Source organism: Bos mutus, chromosome 23 (genome assembly GCF_027580195.1).
Source record: "Bos mutus isolate GX-2022 chromosome 23, NWIPB_WYAK_1.1, whole genome shotgun sequence".
In the NCBI taxonomy this organism is placed as follows: domain Eukaryota; kingdom Metazoa; phylum Chordata; class Mammalia; order Artiodactyla; family Bovidae; genus Bos; species Bos mutus.
Window position 1 is genome coordinate 18,431,657 of NC_091639.1, and position 21,036 is coordinate 18,452,692.

Genomic DNA, 21,036 nt, shown 5'->3' on the forward strand with positions numbered 1-21,036 from the left:
CTCTGTGCCAAGAAATTTCAAAATGGTAAACAGGATAGAAAAATGTCCCTGGCCTCAAGAAGTTTTCAGTTGATCATGTATACAGTCTATCAGACCATCAGATAAACCACATCACAGAGGACTGGTAATAACAAGTGCTATGAAGAGAAACAATTCTAGATAAGGGGATAGAGAGTGATAGCAGGCTGATATTTATTGTGCTCACTGTTGAAAGCCTCTCAGAAGAGTTGGGGAGTGAGAGCAGTTAAGGAATGATTTTTCTGTCTCTATGAGTCCCTGGTATATAATAGGTAGGATATGTGGCTAAGAATTGAATATCCATTTAATGTACAACAGTTAAGATAGATACCATATACAAGAAAAAGAAGAAGACTATGGATGTATCCTCACTTATCCACACCCAGAAAGTCCTTTTGGAAGAATGAAGGCTATTCCCACTCCACAGATGACCAAGTAACCAGACACCAGGGTTGCTTGTTCTCCATCGTGAAGGCCATGCTGGCAGTGAGGATGCAGCAGGCTTCTCTAGAATGTGAATGAAATGAATACTCATAAGGACTCACTTAAATACACTATCAGAGAATATTTTACTCACCTCCCCTATTCATACACTTCCTGGGATGTTAAAGCTTTCTCCAGAGAAAGGAGCCCCTTCAGGATCCATCACTTAACAACAGCCATAGATTTAACATTACTGTTTTTGCTGACACTACTATACCTATCGAAACACAAACCAGAATCTTCATGAAACCTTACTCATTAAATAAATGCTAAGACAAGCTAAAGTGCCTTTGCATATACCATCACTTTCTTCTCAATCCTACTTTATCATGTAATCATCACCCAGCTTTTAAAATGATGTTGTGAAATGGTCTTCTGTATCCTCTTTATAATATTGGAGGTGTCAATCAACCAAGTATAACTGTGACATTTTCTATACTAGGACAAAAAGTTACTAGGACAAAAAGTTACTGACTTTCCTATGAGGAATATAACTCTCTGTTGAGATTTTGTAGGTGCAAAATTTCTACTATAATATGTTATATTTAAAATTCATGTTCTACCAAGTGATCCATCTCCCATAAGAGTGAATCCCAACAAGTTATATGTTTGGAAAGATGTATGAAACCCAGGGACTACCTCTACTGAAATAACATTAAACAAACACACAACTGTTCAGTCTCTTGAATACCAAGTAACTAATCTAGCTAATAGTTTATACGCTCTTTTAAACTGAAGCTTCATGCATACGATAATAAACCACTCTAACAACCAATCATTCAGAACTTGGGAGGAGGAGGGAAATCCCTAAACCTAGTTGTTTACCCAACAAAAATCAACTCATTCTGTAAATACATTTACAGAACAAATCCTGAAAAAACTACATTTAGAAGGAATTAGAGGTCATCAGGTCCAGCCATCTTATTTTAAGGATGATGAAACCATAACCCAGAGAGGTTACCAAGCTTGCCCAAGATGTCAATACCAGTAAGTTGCAAATCAAGAACCAGCATTAGAGCCCTTTCTCTGCTCTGTGTGGTTGTCACCGTCAAAGCCATGTCCTTGTACTTTGTATGCCCAGAGAAGAGAATAAGACTCCTTGGGATTTCTCTTCTGAAATGTATCTAACATCACTGAAAATCCATTCTGACTTAGAGTAGAGCCATCTATCACTCAGGCTCAAAAGCATTTGTTTTATGACATCTTCTCTCTCTTTTATGATGTTACCCATGTCGTGTTTAGCCAAGTTGGACTGCTGGGTCTCATCCTCTGAAGCAGAAACATTTAACCTAGTGCTCTGGAAACAAGCTGTGCAGGGAAGGCTCTGCACCAAAGCTAAATCCTGAGAAAGGACCACTTCAGCATCAAAGGAAGATAACCCTTACTAGTGTTATGAGGGACTTTTTTTATACCTATCATATCTATTTTTGGCTTTTTTAATGTTAAAATCTCTACTGCTTTATAGAAAACCTGAACATATGTATTTGTATGAGCTGGTTCTGATTATGCAAATCTCTTAATCAATCCATACTCCCGTTTATTGTTTTGTCATCTTTCATCTACTCCCTGACTCATATAACCTTTAGTAGATAACTTTTCTATGCCTCAATTTCCTCACTGACAAAGCAGACTTAGTAATACTAATCCCTTCTTCCCTTGACTGAAAGTTTATTAGAATGTCTTAGAAGAAAGTGCCTCTAAAATTATTCTACTTCTATATCACTAATAGACTCTTATTAATCATCTTCATTGTGTACGCATGAAATAAAAGGTACTGAAGAGGTCATCCTAGCATTTAAAATATGAAATCTAGGTTAACAAAAGAATTTGGTCCATTAGATGTTATTGCTCTAATCAGGCAAAATGCACTCTGAAATCTTGATATTGTTACAAAATAATATCCTTCTGAAATGTTAAAAAGCAAGCACACACACAAAAAAATTTCTTTCCCTGCTCTCTCCTCCTGGTTGATTTCTTTAGAAGGTAATTGGACCTGAGACAGGAAGAAGCCACTGGAAGGCAGGCACTGAACATAACGCTGACCAACACGCATAAAGATGAGGTCATCAGTCACCATCAGTGACACCTGTTTGCATCGTTTTTCTATGATCAGGGCCATATTTTCCTGAATTTGACTACAATTTTTAGCCAAAACCCACTTGTGCTGAGGGCACACAGTTGCAAGCTATTCTCCGGCATTCACTTTGTGGCTATGGGTCAGTGAATCCCTTGGTTCAACTTTGATTTTAGCCCCATGATTATATCCAACCAAACTAAGTGGCCACACAGGAACACTTGCTAGAATTTTAGATTAAGTTTTTCTTGTATATAAACAATACTGCTTTGGCTTCATGACAAGTAATTGAAAACACTTAATGTGTGTTTTTATTGTATTATATAACATAGGCCCTGAGAAACCCTGGTCCAGTAGGAAGATACCTTTGAATGTTGTTCCTTGCTTTGTCAGGTTGAGACAGGGAAAACCATCTAGATTTTAAACTGTGCCCACCCAGGGAAAACCATCTAAAGGATAATTGAAAAATCTAAAAAAGTATTTCACATTTCCAGCTATCTGTTGATCTGCTTATATAGAGATCAGAAAACCAAAGAAACAACAGAATGAGAATTCTCTTACCAAAATTTCTGTCCTTCAGTAATTCCTTGTTTGTTTTTTCCACATATTAATAACCAAATGCCTCTCTTTAAGGTCAAATTAGATCAAATTAAATTGCAATTTCCATCTGAAGAAGGTAGCATCCTAAACAACCTACCCAGAGCTTAGTTTCATTAAACAGTTATGTGAATTTTTATTTATAGTAGACACTAAATGGAAATAGTAAAAAGTAGGTCTACTCTCTACATTATGCTCTAGCATCCCATGTGATCAGATGGATCAACAAATAATGCCTGAAATATCTGGAGTTAGAGTCAGTGAGGTGTTAATTATTGACCAAGCCATTTGTGATGAATAAAGTATGAAGCATAAATTGCTCAGCAACTTTTTAATGAAGCTTCTGTACACCTTGTCAATTGTTAGAAGAAGATACATGAGATCCAAAGGCAGAATTTCAAATTGCTATGAAACACCATCTAGCTTCCACAAGGGAACATGGTTAAGCATTGACGAGGACAGTCCAAGACAAATTTCATCTGTAGCAAGTGAGAGTGCCTGCCTAATTCTTTAACATGAAAGTGTAAACACTACTGGATTCTAAGAGATTGAAGCTTTCTTGTCAAGACAACTGAAAACCTCAGCTTCCTTGCTGCATTTCTCACGTGCTTCCTGCTTAAATTTTTGCAAGTGTGCTGCACTGTTAATGTCTCGTTTCACTTATGGAGAACCAGTTCTGGTCATTGAGTGTTTGGGGTGATTTTGCATTCAGTAAAGAAGATCAGCTTGGGTAAGAAAGACAAGTCTTTAAAGGTATCTTTTCTGCCCAGAAAAAGAGCATTGTTCAATTAGGCTGACATTATTCAACCTGGTTCTTACCTTTAATATGCCTTTTGATCCTGAGGCCAGAGCTCATCGGGCTGATGCCTGTGGATGTTTTCATTCCAGCCAAGAAGGATGAGTTCTTGCAGCAACGTCTGTGGGTCCAGGCAGGCACAGGCTGCTACCGAGGCTGGGCACCAGCGCTACGGAGTCCGGTCCTACCTGCACCAGTTTTATGAGGACTGTACCACTTCCATCTGGGAGTATGAGGATGATTTCCAGATCCAGAGATCACCCAACAGGTGGAGCTCAGTATTCTGGAAGGTAAGTAAAGAGCATGGGTTTAACTCAGGAAATGGAGAAGTCATTTCATATGGTAAGTAATTCAGCTGCAGAGAGCTGAGAGGTCTGGGACTCTGTATGTGCATTCCTCTTGGTGATACTGAGTGCAGTTTTCTTCCTTAGGAAAGGAGACTGAAAACCTTGGGAAGAAAGCCTCTAAACACAGCACAGTTGTTGATTTTCAGGTGAAATGTAAATAGGTATAATCGCCATCATTATTATTTTTGCTACTGTTATTAACGTGCCACATAAATTCACCAACTATGAAAGCCATTCAAAGGCAAAACATGCTTTAAGCCTCCCTTGCAGGTTTGGATGGTATCATTTTAAAAGTTACAATAATAATTAAAGGAAATAGTTGGGTACTGGAGAGAGTTAATGCTGAGGCATAATACAGTGGTCAGTCTACCTGCCCTACTTCTACTAGATATGTGGTCATAAAGTTCTGTGAGCTTAAGCTTCCTTGAAAGGTAGGAGCCTTGCTGGACAAGAAATTCAGTCATTCAGTATGAATTAGTGAACACCTACTCCATTCAAAAAGTTGCGAAGTGCTGAAAATTAAAGCGGTAAATGGGAGAAGAAAAAGTCCCTGCCCTTACAAAATTTACAATCTATCATGGAAAACATACCATAAACAAATAAACCACACAATAATAGTAGAAAGTAGCAAGTATTAGTCTTGCAAGTAGCAAGAATAATATGGCAAGTGCTATGAAGAGAACTAAATCAGAATAAGAGGCTAGGGAGGGATAGAGAACTGATATTTAGTTATGCTGATCACAGAAAGCCTTTCGAAGAAGATGACCTTTGAACAAATACCAGGATACGCTGAGGGAGGAGACCATAAAATTAATGGGCTGAAGGTCATTCTCGGCTGGGAAAATAGCAAATCCAAAAGCTCTGAAATGGGAACAAGTTTGGTGTGTTTGAAAAATAGCAAGAGATCCAGTCTGGGTGAAGAGGAATGAGAGGGAGGAAAGAACAGGTGACAATTTCAGAAAAATGACGGGACACAGATGATTTGTGTGAAGCCTCGGAGGTGATTGTGAAGACTTTGGCTTTCCCCTTGAGAGACACAAGAAGCCACCTGAATGTTCAAGTAGATGAGTGATGTGACCTGACCAATATTTTAGCAGGATCATTGTGGCTATAGCACAGAAAATAAATTACAGAACCACAAAGATCAGATCAGATCAGTCGCTCAGTTGTGTCCGACTCTTTGCGACCCCATGAATCACAGCACGCCAGGCCTCCCTGTCCATCACCAACTCCCGGAGTTCACTGAGACTCACGTCCATCGAGTCAGTGATGCCATCCAGCCATCTCATCCTCTGTTGTCCCCTTCTCCTCCTGCCCCCAATCCCTCCCAGCATCAGTCTTTTTTCCAATGAGTCAACTCTTCGCATGAGGTGGCCAAAGTACTGGAGTTTCAGCTTTAGCATCATTCCTTCCAAAGAAATCCCAGGGCTGATCTCGCTAAATTATTTAAGAGTCTACTGAAGTACCCAGGGGCAAGAGAAAATAGTGGCTTAGATTAGGAATGGTGTTAACGGAGATGGTAAAATGTAGTCAGATTTAACATGAAATTTGAAGGCCAGCTGTTAAGACACACTGGCGAATTAGACATAAGAGAAAGAAGAGTCAAGCCTGACTCCAAGACTTGCAGCCTGAGATCTTTGGTGGATGATGTTATAACTCACTGGGATGAACACCAGGAGAGCAGTGGGATGGGTGATGAGTCAAGACTTTGATTTTGGCGTTGCTACATTGGCAAGTCAGATACGACTTAGCAACTAAACACCACCACCACATTGGAGGTGCCTATTAATCATGCGAGTGGGGATCTGCAGAAGCATTTAAATATACCAGTCTTCAGCTCCTGAATTGGGAGTCACTGACCTATAGAAAGTATATAAGGGACCAGACTAGAAAAGGTCATCCAAGAAGAGAGTACAGACATAAAAGAGAAGGTGGCATTGGATGTTCCAACATTTATAAATCAGGGAAAGGACAAGGATGTAGGAAGGGCTACTGAGAAGGTTCAGCTTTAGGTGATGCCTCAGATTCCCTCCAGTCTATAATTCTGCGTTTTAGAGATTTCCAATCATCCCCACCTTTCTCCCAAAATATCACAGAAATTTAGACACTGATACTGACATAACCTTCCAATGTACTGGCAATAGAATTCAACAAAAGGCAATTAACAAAGTAACGATTATAAGCATGGACTCTGTCCTCGGCTGTTGTTCAGTCGCCCAGTCACGTCTGACTCTTTGTGACCCCATGGACTGCAGCACGCCAGGCCTCCCTGTCCCTCACCATCTCCTGAAGTTTGCCCAAGTTCATGTTCATTGTATAGGTGATGCCATCCAGCCATCTCATTCTCTGACGCCTTCTTCTCCTTCTGCCCTCAATCTTTCCCAGCATCAGGGACTTTTCAGTGAATCGGCTGTTCACATCAATGACCAAAATACTGGAGTTTCAGCTTCAGCTTCAGTCCTTCCAATGAGTATTCAGGGTTGATTTCCCTTAAGATTGACTGGTTTGAGCTTATTGCTATGCAAGGGACTCTCAAGAGTCTTCTCCAGCACCACAGTTCAAAGACATCCATTCCTCGGCTGACATGGGTTCAAATCTCAACTTTTTCATTTAATAGCTATAACTATTATATCAGGTAATTCAGTGGTAAAGAATCCACCTGCCAATGCAGGAGATGTGCATTTTGTCCCTGGGTCAGGAATGTCTCCTAGAGGAGGAAAAGGCAACCCGCTCCAGTATTCTTGCCTGGAAAATCCTACAGAGGAGCCTGGCGGGCTACAGTCCATAGGATCACAAAGAGTTGGACACGGCTAAGCACGAACATGAGAAACTTGACCTTAATGAGCCTCTAACAGTGATACATATAATACCTACCACATACTTGTGAGAGTTAAGCAAGATAACATATGAAAAGAGCTTAGTACAATGTCTGGGAGGTACTCAATAAGCATTTAATGTATTAGCTCCTATTATCAGATGTCATATGGAACACTGAGGTCTGAAATAGAAATAAAACTGGAAACTTGGTTAATAAGTAAAATATTGGGTAATATAGTTGTTACTATGGTTTACCCAAGACCTCTGTTGATTCAAAATCTTACTACTGGCAGGTTCCCTGTATTAGAATTGGTCAAGCCAGCCTTTTTATTCTGTACAAGTGTTACCTCTGAGGAATTGGTACTGGCCTGGACCAGTGAAATACACAGCCAAGCTTGGCACATCTTGTATTTACCCAGATAAGTGGGTGGTTGCTTCTCTATGTGTCAAAAAAACAAATATTTGCCTGACAGGTCTGTTGTGCCAAGAGCCTAAAATGCCTCTGACATACAGAATATTGCAAATGCTGGTGGTTCCAAAACACTAGTGGCTATACGATTTGTGAAGTTATAAATCCATCAAATAATATATGGGTATGGATTTACAATAAAGAACTCTCAGGAAATTACCAACCCCAGAATTCAGATTTCAGTATTTTCTCTCTTCTGTTTTATACAAACAAGATCCAAAGGTATTTGTTCCCTGTTGTACTGGACCTAGTTCAGAGAATAAAGCCAAGCAAACATCCATGGCATCATAGAGGTTATATGCCAGCAAAATCTAAATCCTAAACTTACATCCTAATCATAAAACCCTAGGTGGGGCTTTGAGAAGCTTACAGTCAACCAGAAATACCCAAGAATGGAGTGTCTTAGAGACCTTATCTCTACCAAGGGAATACACCAGCCACTCCTGGGTTGCCTCCTAGGGAATATAAGGGAACTCTTACCAGTGAATGTATGAAGTACTTTGTATCAACACAGAGAAAGGCACTGATTATGCATGTTTCCATTATGATTCTTTTTTATTTTTTTTTTTTCAAACTGCATCTTGTAAGTAGTTCAAGATGTGGGCTCCCCCGACCTCTCTTCCACTATAGCGTTGCTAAGGCCACAGAGGTCTCTCACTGGGGCCACACTCACAGAGCCTCAGCAGGGCTCTGCTGCTGAGCCAGCTCCTTAGTGTGGGCAGCAATGCGAGGGGGCTTAATGAGAATGGAGAGTGGAATCAGTCGGGCCTGAGTTAGAAACTTTATGGGACTTCTCTGGTGGCTCGGATGGTAAAGAATCTGCCCACAAGGCAGGAAGAGGCGGGTTCAGTCCCTGAATCGGGAAGATCCCCTGGAGAAGGAAATGGCAACCCATTCCAGTATTCTTGCCTGGAGAATTCCATAGACAGAGGAGCCTGGAAGGCTACAGTCCATACAGTCCATGGGGTCCCAAAGAGTCTAACACTTAAGAAACTTTGCTCCATCCGTGGATCAACATAACCTTGTTCCCACAATGCTGTTCTTTAAAAAAAAAAAAAAAAAATACTTATATGTCCACCATGCACAAGGCTCTGGGTTCAGTTGTGAACACGACACTTCTTTGCTTGTGAATAAGGTATAGCCTTGACCTGACAGAGTTCACAGTCAAATAAGGAAGATGGTTGTATACGGAGATTGTTACAACCCACTGTAACAAGAGCTGGATCACAGAGACTTTGAAAGGCTGTGAAGTAGAAATGTCTCCAGAACCTTCCAGCTTGATTGAGTACAGTGAGAGGCTAAGGTAATAAATGAAGACAGTCTTGGGAAGGTTGTCTCACAAGCAGGAACAAACAGCCTCACCGCACCACCACCACACCACACACACACACAGTGTTATACACATTCTCTGTGCCTCACATTCTAGATGCCTGCGTGACTGCCTCTGGCACTGCTAACCTCCCCAGTGCCTGCAACTGCTGCTGTCTGCAAAAACCTGTGTGACACGGTCCCACCTACCCACTGCTTCTGGCCAAGAACCTAACAGGCTGGCGTGGAATTTTTCTTTTTCATCCTTGCACCTGACCTTGACTAAGCCTGCTGCCACTATCACTGTGCAGCAAACAGCCAAAGTACAGCAGGTGTGAACTAATGGAAGCAGTCTTCTCACCCCAATCGTTCTTTCCTCGCCCTAGGATTATCCTCCTCCTTCTCAGCTGATATTAGAAATTTCCCAAAGGATGTGGCTCAGACGGTAAAGCGTCTGCCTACAATGCGGGAGACCCGGGTTCCATCCCTGGGTTGGGAAGATCCTCTGGAGAAGGAAATGGCAACCCACTCCAGTGCTCTTGCCTGGAAAATCCCATGGAAGGAGGAGTGTGGTAGGCTCTAGTCCATGAGGTCGCGAAGAGTCAGACACGACTGAGCCCTTCACTTTCAAAGGATGTTCAACAGCAATGGGCAGGTACAAGGCAAGACTGTTTCCTCCCAAGACTTAGTAAAAGTGAAAATGATCCTGGTACCTCTACCATCTCCCTAGACCCCCTCCTTCCTGTTCCAGTCTCTCCAGTTTCCCCCCTTATTCTGAATAAGCTAAATCAGAATTTAAACCTACATCTTGGATTTCTTTTCAAAGTCTTGCTTAAAATGAATAAGGAAACCCCTTAAGAGAAACCACATGGTATTATTTTCTAAAAAGCATTTTTCTCAGATGGCATGTGAAAAATGGATGAAGAAAGATGAGCCTAGCCAGGGGGACGATCAGAATGCTGTTGCAATGATGTGGGCGAGAGTTAATAGTGCTCTGTTACCATTAGGGCAGCTGTGGTGATGGAGAGAGAAGATTCAAGAGAATCTTATGAGGTAGAATTAATAAGATTTAATTGTCCATTGACTACCAGCATGAGGAAGGACTCAGTGAATGGATGGATGGCAGGAATGCAGAGAAATTAAGCATAAAAGAAGAAAATATCATTTTGAATATTTGGGGTTTGAAGAGCCTTTGGGACATCTTTGTGTAAATCCTCCCATTGACTATCATAAATATGGGGCTACAGACCGGGAGAGAAATCTAGACTGGAGTTGGAGATTTGGAAGCCATTGGTAAATAGGTGGGAGTTGAAACTGTGGCCACAAAATTAAACCCTAGAGAGAACATATTGAGTAAGCAATGTGAGTCAGGGCTGGAACCCTGGGGAACACCAATAATTTAGGAGTTTCTGGCAAAGCAGGTTAGAGTGAGTCGTTAAAGATATAGATGTGGACGCAGGAGAGAAATGTGTCAGGGAAAACCATTGGTGATGGTCTTAAGAAAGCCTGAGTGCTGAAAATCAATGACTACAGGATATACACATGGAGAAGAAAAATTGGATTTGACAATTGGGAGGTCATAGGTGACCTCAGAGAAACCGGTTTCAGTGCAATGGTAGAGAACTAAGCTTTTCTGCCAAGGGTAGGAATGAGTTCAAGCAGTAGCTAAAGGGGAATGCAGGGTTCTGGAATAGCTTTTGAAGATGGAAGTGATCGAATGTGCTAACTGGCCGGAGGGACATAGCTAGAGGAGCCCAGGAGGGCTGTGGAAACTGTACCAGGTGAGGCCTACATGGAAGGATCTGGATCCCAGCCTGGCATTGGTCATTGCTTTGTAAAGCTCAGTGTCCCTACAAGAGGGTCAGGCCAGATGAATTAGAATCTGCCATCAGTCTGGCAGGGACACCACTCTGAGCTCAGGTGCTGCTAAGGAGAGGTCAGCCGCAGCCCTCAGAGCAGAGGAGGATGAAGGAAGGCCCGTCTCCACTCTTGCTATGCTTCTTCTGGATTTTACCTCAAATCCAGATGGCTCCTTTCACATTTAGCTCCATCCAGCAATTTCCCCCCACAGGCTGCTCTTCCCTGCCATGCTGGTTCTGGCTTCCAACAGTCATGACTGCCTCCTCTCTGCCAGAACAGCTGCCTCGCTCCTGCTGCCAGCTCTGCTTCTTGGAGTAAACTGCATTTTCAGATCTCATCAGCTCGCAGACGGAACAACGAAGGGGACGTTAGTCAAAATAACAGCAGTTTCTGGTTCATGGCCCCCAGCAGCAGAATTTCTGGAATCCGAGCTCTCTTCCCTGTCCAGTCCTCCTTTCCAGCAGCAGATACTGGGTTTTCACCGCTCCGCCCCAGAGTCAACAGAGTCATCAGAAGTCACAGCACAAAAACTGCCCTTGTGTATAGTCGCTCAGTCAAGTCCGACTCTTTGTGACCTCATAGACTATAGCCCGCCAGGCTCCTCTGTGCATGGGATTTCCCAGGCTAGAATACTGGATGGGTTGCCGTTTCCTTCTCCAGGGAAAACTGCCCTTGCTGCTGTCTCTACAGTCAGCGTGTCATCACCTGGAGAGGCCCTTCTCTCTCACTAGGGGTGTTGATTTAACCATCCCACAGCACCCAGCTACTCTGGGCAGCCCCTCTCCCAGCAGCCCTGCAAGACTTTTGCATGACCCCAAACAGAGCTGGTTTACTGTCTTCAGTTCAGTTCAGTCGCTCAGTCGTGTCCGACTCTTTGCTACCCCATGAATCGCAGCATGCCAGGCCTCCCTGTCCATCACCATCTCCCGGAGTTCACTCAAACTCACGTCCATCAAGTCAGTGATGCCATCCAGCCATCTCATCCTCTGCTGTCCCCTTCTCCTCCTGCCCCCAATCCCTCCCAGCATCAGAGTCTTTTCCAGTGAGTCAACTCTTCGCATGAGGTGGCCAAAGTACTGGAGTTTCAGCTTTAGCATCAGTCCTTCCAAAGAACATCCAGGGCTGATCTCCTTTAGAATGGACTGGTTGGATCTCCTTGCAGTCCAAGGGACTCTCAAGAGTCTTCTCCAACACCACAGTTCAAAATCATCAATTCTTCAGCGCTCAGCCTTCTTCACAGTCCAACTCTCACATCCATACATGACCACTGGAAAAACCATAGCCTTGACTAGACGGACTTTTGTTGGCAAAGTAATGTCTCTGCTTTTCAATATGCCATCTAGGTTGGTCATAACTTTTCTTCCAAGGAGCAAGCGTCTTTTAATTTCATGGCTGCAGCCACCATCTGCAGTGATTTTGGAGCCCCAAAAACTAAAGTCTGACACTATTTCCACTGTTTACTCTCTTAGAACCTTTAAGAGAAAAGCCTGTGTTGCCTTTCTTAAACTTTATTTAATAGAACCTCTTTTCTCTTAGACCTAGAACTACTTCAAGTCAGAGCCATGTCCAGAGACAAATTTTTTGATACTGTATGGCCTCACTCCAAAGTTCTTATTCCATTCAGTACGCTTAGATGGCACCAGGATTACACTGATATATCTCAGTATCCCTCCTCACCACCATGACACTCTCTGTGAAGTATTCTCAGTGTTTCTCCTTCATGCCTACCACCCCAAGCTCTTCCTGATGTGTTTGAACAGGTTTGGAGTCACTCTCTGGGCACCTCTTTTGGAGATCCTCATTAGACTTGCACGGGTGGCACCCTCAGAATCCTGGGGATTACGTACTATTCATTACGTCATGCTCCCCTCCACAGATGGCAAGCCTCTCTCTCCAATCCTCTGATATAACAGGGACAGGGGCAAGACTCAGGGAGGCCAGCCACTTTCCAGTTCTTGAAGAGAGCAGTTCTGCCATCTGCAAGGCATCGTTTGCCTTTTAGCTTCTGACTGATATTCCAAGAGTGGATTTTAATCTATAAAACACTGCTCAGTTGAGGAGCAAACTTCTCTGAGAATCAATCACCTGGCTCCAAGTTCAGCAGTCTGGTGGTTTAAGTTAGTCCGTCAGGAATATTTATTGGGCGCAAGACTAGACTGACTGCTACAGAGAGACAGGACAGAAATAGAAGACAGAGCACCCTGGCCTCCCTTGCTCTTAAGAACCTTAGAAACGAAGATGGATACGTTTTTGCTGCCCTCAATTTTGGAGAATTAGTGCCAGTTCTTGAGGAGGGAGGTAATTTAGTGACATACGAAGCATGTCACCATGGATATTTAAGTTAATTTAGTTTGGGCATTCCGAATTTTCCAACATGAGTCATTTTTTAAACATTATAAATAATGGTTAGTCTTTGAAGGTGAATTGATTTGCCACCATTCTTGGAAAAATGTAGAAAGCCATCCAAAATATGATATTTTACAACCCAATTTTTTCCTGCAATACTTTATCTTATGTAGAATACTTTTTTTCAGACGACTGACTCTTCTTTTTCAGTTTCTTTACAACATTACATAATGGAAATTTGTTTATATATGGTGACAAACTCTATTGTAATTTTTTAAAAAATAGTAAAGGCAATGTACAAAATATCAATTTGGTGAAGTCTCATGGAAGAATGAAGGTGGGAACTGGGGCTTGGAAGTCACACAGAGCTGGCAGAGTCGTCACACCACCTGCTTAATCAGGGGACCTTGAACTATGTTTCTTCAACCCTATAAACCTCAGTTTCTCATAGGTGAAATAGGGATAAAAATATCTACATCTCATGAGACGCTAGTGAGGATTAAGTGAAAATCACAGTGCCTGGGTCATGATCAGTGCTCACTAACATTAGCTCTCCTCCCCTCTTTGTTAGAGTGATGGATTTGCAAATGTTTTCCTTCTGTTATCCCAACTTTCTACTAAAGAAGTATCTAATAAGGTGTATTTCCTTGAATTACAATAAGTAAGTTAGATAAATATACTTTAGATGTTCAAGATTAAATGGTGTTATGCATTTGGTTATTTCTCCAACCTTGTTATTCTAACTAAAAGCAATTAGGAACAGGAGGAAATGAAAAATGTGTTTAAAAAATAAGCTATATTAGCTGTTCTTTATCCCAAGTACTGACAGATTGTTGCAATGCTCTTGCCAATGTAGCATAATTTTACAAGAGGCACATTTCCAAATAATAGTAGTAATAGCTACTTATTGCAATGCGTGACTTAGCCAGGCCCAGGGCTGAAAGCTTTCATACATGGTCTCCTTTAGTCCTCACAACTTTATGAGGTAGGTACTATTATCATTTATCATTTTATAAATGGGAAAGTTAATGAGAGTGTTTAAGTAGCTTTCCTTCTATGATTCAAGTACTAGTTGGCAGTGCTGGAATCCAAGCCTGAGTCTGTTCATTCCAAACCTCTGAGCTTAAACCACCAAATGGTATATCACTCTCCATCTTCAGTGGGTTACATTTTATTGGAACTTGAGCTAATGCAGTTTCATCTCCATCTGCTGCTCTTTATGTTTCTCAACCTCTGCACAAGTAAAGTCCAAACAGCTACATATTAGAGAAGAAAGAACACCGGCCTAGGGGTCTGACCTGTGGCTTCTAGCCCATCCTGTGCTACTTACTACCTGTCCTCCCTGTCCCTCCTTGGGGCAGTGACCTACCCTCCATGAGGCTACATTCCCTTGCCTTTAACTGGTAATCATGGTTCTTTCTCCACCAACTTGGAGAAAGGGAGAGTTGTTCCACACTGTCAATGGCCTCCAGCCAAAATCACCAGGAACACACTTCTGTGTTGAACAAGTTGAGTGTATTGCTCATCACAGTGAGAGAAAATGACACCAAAGGGCATTTCAATAAGAGAATGTGAGAAAGGATTATAGGGTATGGGCTTTGGTTGGGTGATTTGAGGAGGGTGGGGTAGGCGTGGGGGACTGAAGAGTCTACAGGAGCCAGAGTTTACTTTGGATTATCAGGGACAATTCTATGATTAGGTATAAGATAATAAATCTTATCTATCCCAAGGGCAGACTGCTGCTAAGTTGCTTCAGTCGTGTCCAACTCTGCGCGACCCCATAGACAGCAGCCCACCAGGCTCCTCTGTCCCTGGGATTCTCCAGGCAAGAATACTGGAGTGGGTTGCCATTTCCTTCTCCATGGCAGACTAGAGTGAGACTAAATAAAACTGTAATTGGTAAAGAATCAACAGTCATTTATATTATGCAGGGTGGGAAGAACATAGTATTTTCTGATTTGTAAATGACCTTGTTTTTGTCTGTGCTTAGACAAAATTATGAAGTGGTTTTGGTTTGTCTCACTTCGTCATGAGTACAGAATGAGCTTGTCTGATATTGAGGTTCTGTGAGGTTGATTGTGCCAACAGAACAACATGGCACCCATGGGGGTCCCAGGCCAGCTTCTGGCGGATAGAGTGATGCCAGCTCTTAGGTATGGGGCTGTTTTTCTCTTGCTCAAGACCAAATGAGACAACATAAGCCAAAGGGACTTTGCCAATTGCAGAGCATCAGACAAACAGAAAACTCGAAGGAAAAATCAAGTCAGTGATGCAGCACCTGGCTGGTATCAAAATCAGAAAAGTCCTCCTTTCACCTTCTTTTTTAAAAAGAAAATTATATAGGCTTCCAACTGGGAAAAATCTCTCCTTTTAAACAAGACCTGCCCTGCCCTAGGGAGCTGAAGTACCACATTCACTCTATCTTGTTTGTGTCTTTCTCTAGGTCGGACTCATCTCGGGCACAGTCTTCGTGATTCTCGGATTGACTGTCCTGGCAGTGGGCTTTCTTGTGCCCCCCAAAATCGAAGCCTTTGGCGAGGCCAATTTCGTGGTGGTGGACACTCACGCTGTCCAGTTTAACGGAGCCCTTGACATGTGCAAGCTGGTGGGCGCCGTCCTCTTCTGCATCGGGGGCACGTCCATGGCAGGGTGCCTGCTAATGTCGGTGTCTGCAAAAAGCTACTCCAAAGAAGAGAAATTCCTTCAGCAAAGGTTTAAAGAGCGAATCGCAGACATCAAGGCCCACACTCAGCCCATTACAAGAGCTCCGGGCCCGGGAGAAACAAAGATACCGGTCACTTTGTCCAGGGTTCACAATGTCCAGCCCTTAGCGGCAACCTGAAATCTTTTCCACCCAACCCTCCCCTCTCTAATTCACACCCAGTGTTGCAAGGGAACAGGCCAGTTTGGGAGACGACAAGGCTTTGGCATTGATCTGCCCCAGAGCTGTGCTGGGCAGTGGGCAGAGTGGTGACTGAGCTTAGGCTCATTCCATTCAGTGGCCCTGGGGACGCTTGACGCAGTGGGTCAGCGTGGGCACATGCACCCAGCTGCCTAAAGAGGTGCGGCTGGGTGCCCACCAGGAGCTCTCTGGACCTCCTCTCTCATACAGTGTGACTTTGTGACATTTTCCGTGTTCTTGGAAAGCACTCAACAGTTCAGACCAGCCTACCAATGGCTAACGTGGTCCATTTTACTTTCTTGTGTTGTTTTTTCTAATTTTCTAACCTTTCCTGTGTGGTGCTGCCTTCTATTCCTGGTCTCACTACATGTAAGATATTGTCGTGTGTGTTCATAGAAAAATCAAATTCCCTGATTTTGACCCCAACCTCGGTCTTTTAGCTCTAACGTAATATGAGTCCTTAAGATCAGAAACAAACTTTTCAGAATTCTCCACAAACCTTTCTTTCTTTGTTTTGTTTTCTCCAGTTTTTTCCACTTAAAGAGCTCAAATTGCCAACTTTAGAGTCTTGGGAAAGAAATTACTATTAGGAGAATCTATGCAGTGACCAAAAGCACTGAAGTAAAAGTCAAGAAATTTGAGTTCCTGTTACTCACTAGCTGCATGGTCTTGGGGAAAGCACCTAACCTCCCAGGCCTCAGTTTCCCCGTCTGTAGAATGGGGGTCCTGGTCTGTGATGTCTCGTTTTGCCGTGTGTCGTTGTGTGTCCATGACCAAGGATGTTTACAGCGCTCCTGTGGTCTCGCCACAGTGGGATTCTTTCAGATCTGGACTCCCAGAAACTTGCCAAGTCAGGATCCTCATGCCACCTACTCCTAAATATCCAGCCCCAGCAGTTTATACAATGCTGTCATATTTTTATAGAGACAAAAGTAAGCCATCCTCCACTAAGAAACCCCCTGAGTAGATATAAACCTTAAGAGGGTTTTCTTTCTCGAAAAAGGCACTTTCTTCTCCTGTAAAGTGTTCATCTCATCCCTTTGCACTTCTGTTTAGTCTGTGGATTTAAATTAGACTGAGGAAAACAGAACACGTGAGCTTGAGACCCTCTCAGAACCTGTGCCACCTTCGAATTCTGTCTTTTTGTTTTTTCCTTCCTTCACTGGATAAATAAAACATGTGAACGAGCAGAACCCGAATTGCCTTGTCATTCCTTCGGTGTGGCTGTTTTCTCTCCAACGTGTGATTTTCCATTCTGAGGCTGAGTGAGCTCTGCAGGTCCCCTGGGGAAGTGGAAGAATAAACGAAGCAATTAGTGCTCTTGTGCACATGGTTTCTTTTGCATCATCCAGCATCAAACATGCGGCAGATCAGCATCCTTCACAAGGATCGTTGGCCGTGTTTGGGAGAAACTGTTCTAGTTTACTTGGGTTCTTCGCTGCCTGTGGCAATGCCATTTTACTTGTGTTCTCAGAAGCCTCATTCAAGCTCCCAGGCACCTGTTCAAGGTTACACTGTGAGGTTTTCCATGTTGACTTCTATGATGTGTAGCAAGGGATCTTCAAGAATGAGACTTGACTTTTAAGAGCCTCCAGAATGAAAAATACATACTTCTGGTTCCAGTCTGGTCTCTAGTGCTTGTGGGCAATACACCACTAAATTCTCCCAACTGGTGGAGGTTTCAGTATCTGCAGAACAACTCATAGGTGTTGTTATGCGTATCCAAGAGTCAGACGCGACTTGAGTGACGTTCACTCACTGAGGAGGAACCAGGACCCTGCCCCCAAAGCTGCACTACTGGTTTTTTTGACGGTTCCTCCCTCATCTTTGACCCATTAGAAGAATGTCCACGAGCTGATCACACCCTCTTTGAACCCTTACCATAAAACTTCTCACTACACCCCCACCCTGCATGCCAAGGTGGGATATACAGTTTTGAGGGCTTTAACCTGCTGTGGTCTCTTTTGCCTGGCAAAGCAATAAAGCTGTATCTTTTCTACTTCACCCAAAACTCTGTCTCCGAGATTTAATTTGGTGTCAGGGTAGAGAGGCCGGATTTGGCTTTACATGCCACCTGTTAAACGGAATCCCTGTTGTTACTGGTGTTGTTTAGTCAGAAAGTCATGACTCTTGCGACCCCATGGACTGTAAGCCCATCCAGCTCCTCTGTCCATGGGGTTTCCCAGGCAAGAATACCGGAGTGGGTTGCCATTTCCTTCTCCAAGTGATCTTCAATAGGTTGCAGATTCCCTGAAGTCATTAATTGTCTTGCTTACTATGCGCACAGCACCTCAAGACGGAAAACTGACGATGAGAGATTGTGTAAGCAGCAATTCCATGTGCTTCCAAGGCCTCCTGTCATCCGGTCCAGCTCCTTTCTACCTTTATTCTGGCATCTACCCTGGAACCCTATGTTCTATCAATAGCTATACTCAACCACTCTCCATTCTAAGTGTGCCTTCACTCACCAAGCTTATTTTACCAGAAATAACATCTGCCCAGTCTCTGACTGTTGAACCCTTCCTTCAAGACCACGTCAAGATACAACAGCAACACTGGGAAGAACTAATACATACTGAGTGGGAGGCACCATTGAAGCATTTTGTACAGAATTCATTTTATCCTCACAAAAACCATATGAGATTGGGGCTACTATCATATGCCCATGATACAGGGGAGAAAATAGGCGAAGAGAGGATAACTTGTCCAAGGAGAACTAGTAAGTGACAGAGGCAGCCTGGCTGCATTTTCATCCAATATTCTCTTCTGCCTCTAGAAATGTCATCCTCTCTATGCAGCTGTTCCTCCAGCTCTCTCTGTCTTTTGGCTCTCATTCTCTCTTGCACGCATGCTATCTCTCTCTCTCTCTCTCTCTGGCTTTCATTCTCTCTTTCTCTTTTACTCTCCCCACGGTTCAGACTTAATGTCTCTTCCTCAAGCACAAGCATTTTGTGCAAACACATTCTACGGCACTTATCTCTATTATAGTCTCTATTATAGCGATTTGTTTACATATCTGCTTCTTCCATTAGAAGCGAGACTATTAGCTGCTTGGGTACAGGGAGTGTGTCTTAATGAGTGGTGAACCCTCCGAAGTGAATATATAAAAAGCTATGTGCTATTATATGGTCATTTAAAACAATTACTGCAGTTTTACTTAGAGCCAAGCATTGTGCTGGCCCTACAGAAAAAGAGATGATTAATAGGGGCACTAAAGTTTTTGCATATCTAATGTGTCTGTATGTGTGTGTGTACAGAGGTGAAAATGGATTTTTGGAGAGGACTAAAAACTGATGGCATAGGCTTGGGTACCTATGAGTAGAACTCTCCTTGATCTAACATTTGGGTTGCTGGGAGCTTGGTCTAAGGGTTAGCTGGCCATTTGTTGTTGTCGTTGCTTAGTTGCTCAGTCATGTCCAACTCTTTGTGACCCCATGGACTTAGCCCATCAGGCTTTTCTGTCCATGGGATTTCCTAGGCAGGAATACTGGAGTGGGTTGCCATTTCCTTCTCCAGGGGATCTTCCCAACCCGAGGATCAAAGCTGGTTATTACTACATTGCTGCTAAGCTGCTAAGTCACTTTAGTCGTGTGACCCCATAGACAGCATGTGACCCCATAGCAGCCCACCAGGCTCCCCTGTCCCTGGGATTCTCCAGGCAAGAACACTGGAGTGGGTTGCCATTTCCTTCTCCAATTACTACATTACTTTAGTACAAAAGTATTACATTACTTTTGCTTGTAAAAGCAAAATTCTCCAGCCAACCAACCCTGCTCTTGGACGCAGAGTTTCCAGTTATACTTTCCAATCCTGGGAGAGACAGATGGAAAAGATAGACCTGCCTAGTCATGAGCAAGTTAAGTTGTCTCCTGCAGTCCTGAATAAACAATCAGATCTTCATCCTTAAACATGAAAGTAAAATCAGAATCATCAGACACCTGAGGAAAAGCCAGCACCCTGAAAGAGTATATGGTGGTGGTGGTTTAGTCGCTCAGTCGTGTCCGACTCTTGTGACCCGATGAACTGTAGCCCGCCAGGTTCCTCTGTCCAGGGGATTCTCCAGGCAAGAATACTGGAGTGGGTCACCATTTCCTTCTGCAAATTAGAGATTATAAAGCTACTAAAAATGAAACATAACACTGGAAAGAAGAGATGAAATAAAATGAGATGTAGAGAAAGTAAATTAAGCCCTCATCTTTCATTATAGGAAATCAATCATTAATGTATCAGTTAATAAATCAGTTAGTTCAGTTTCTCAGTCGTGTCCAACTCTTTGCGACCCCATGAACCGCAGCATGCCAGGCCTCCCTGTCCATCACCAACTCCTGGAGTCCACCCAAACCCATGTCCATCAAGTCGATGATGCCATCCAACCATCTCATCCTCTGTCGTCCCCTTCTCCTCCTGCCTTCAATCAAGATGCTATAAATAAGTACACTATTTAGGGTCATGGAAGAAGCCACTAGAATAATTTCAAACAGGATACATTAAAAGCGGTTGCCTCTGAGAAAGATTGGGGGAGGCCAGGGGTAAGGTCAGACTCTATTGACTCACATAATGAAGACAAGATAGCCTCTATTCCTGCCACTGTGGCCTTTGTATAGACTGTAAGCAAATCACTGTTGTGTTAGATGTTACAAAAAAGGAGTATCAAGGGATATATATTGTTTAAACAAAAGGATTTTTCCTAAATTAAGGTTGTGGGAATGCCTCACTGATGTAATGATATTTAATCTGTATCTTGAAATATAAGAAGTTAACTAGAGTGATCCTGGCCTAAGGAGGAATTTGTTCTTTTTGTGTTGGGGGTAGGGGGCCGTGAACTAAGGAAAGAGAAAAGAACTGTATTCTACATGAAACAGCCCACATGCTCTGCACAGAGCGTCTGGGATGCCAAGGCCACCCATCTGCATGCCCCCAACCTCCAACATGAACAACGCCCCCTAGAGTTGTGCAGCAGGCTGTACTGGATGATGAGAGTAAGCAGTGGTTCAGGTTTCCTACAGAAAACAAAGATCA

General features: G+C 43.1%; 1 protein-coding gene across 1 annotated transcript; it reads left to right on the forward strand.

Moving 5' to 3' along the window:
• The first annotated feature begins 3,997 nt into the window (after positions 1–3,997).
• On the forward strand, positions 3,998–15,957 carry NRSN1 (neurensin 1). Its single transcript, XM_014480391.2, has 2 exons — positions 3,998–4,258; positions 15,559–15,957. Exons 1-2 carry the CDS (start codon positions 4,046–4,048, stop codon positions 15,955–15,957), a joined length of 612 nt encoding a protein of 203 aa, XP_014335877.2. The 5' UTR covers positions 3,998–4,045.
• Positions 15,958–21,036: the final 5,079 nt, after the last annotated feature.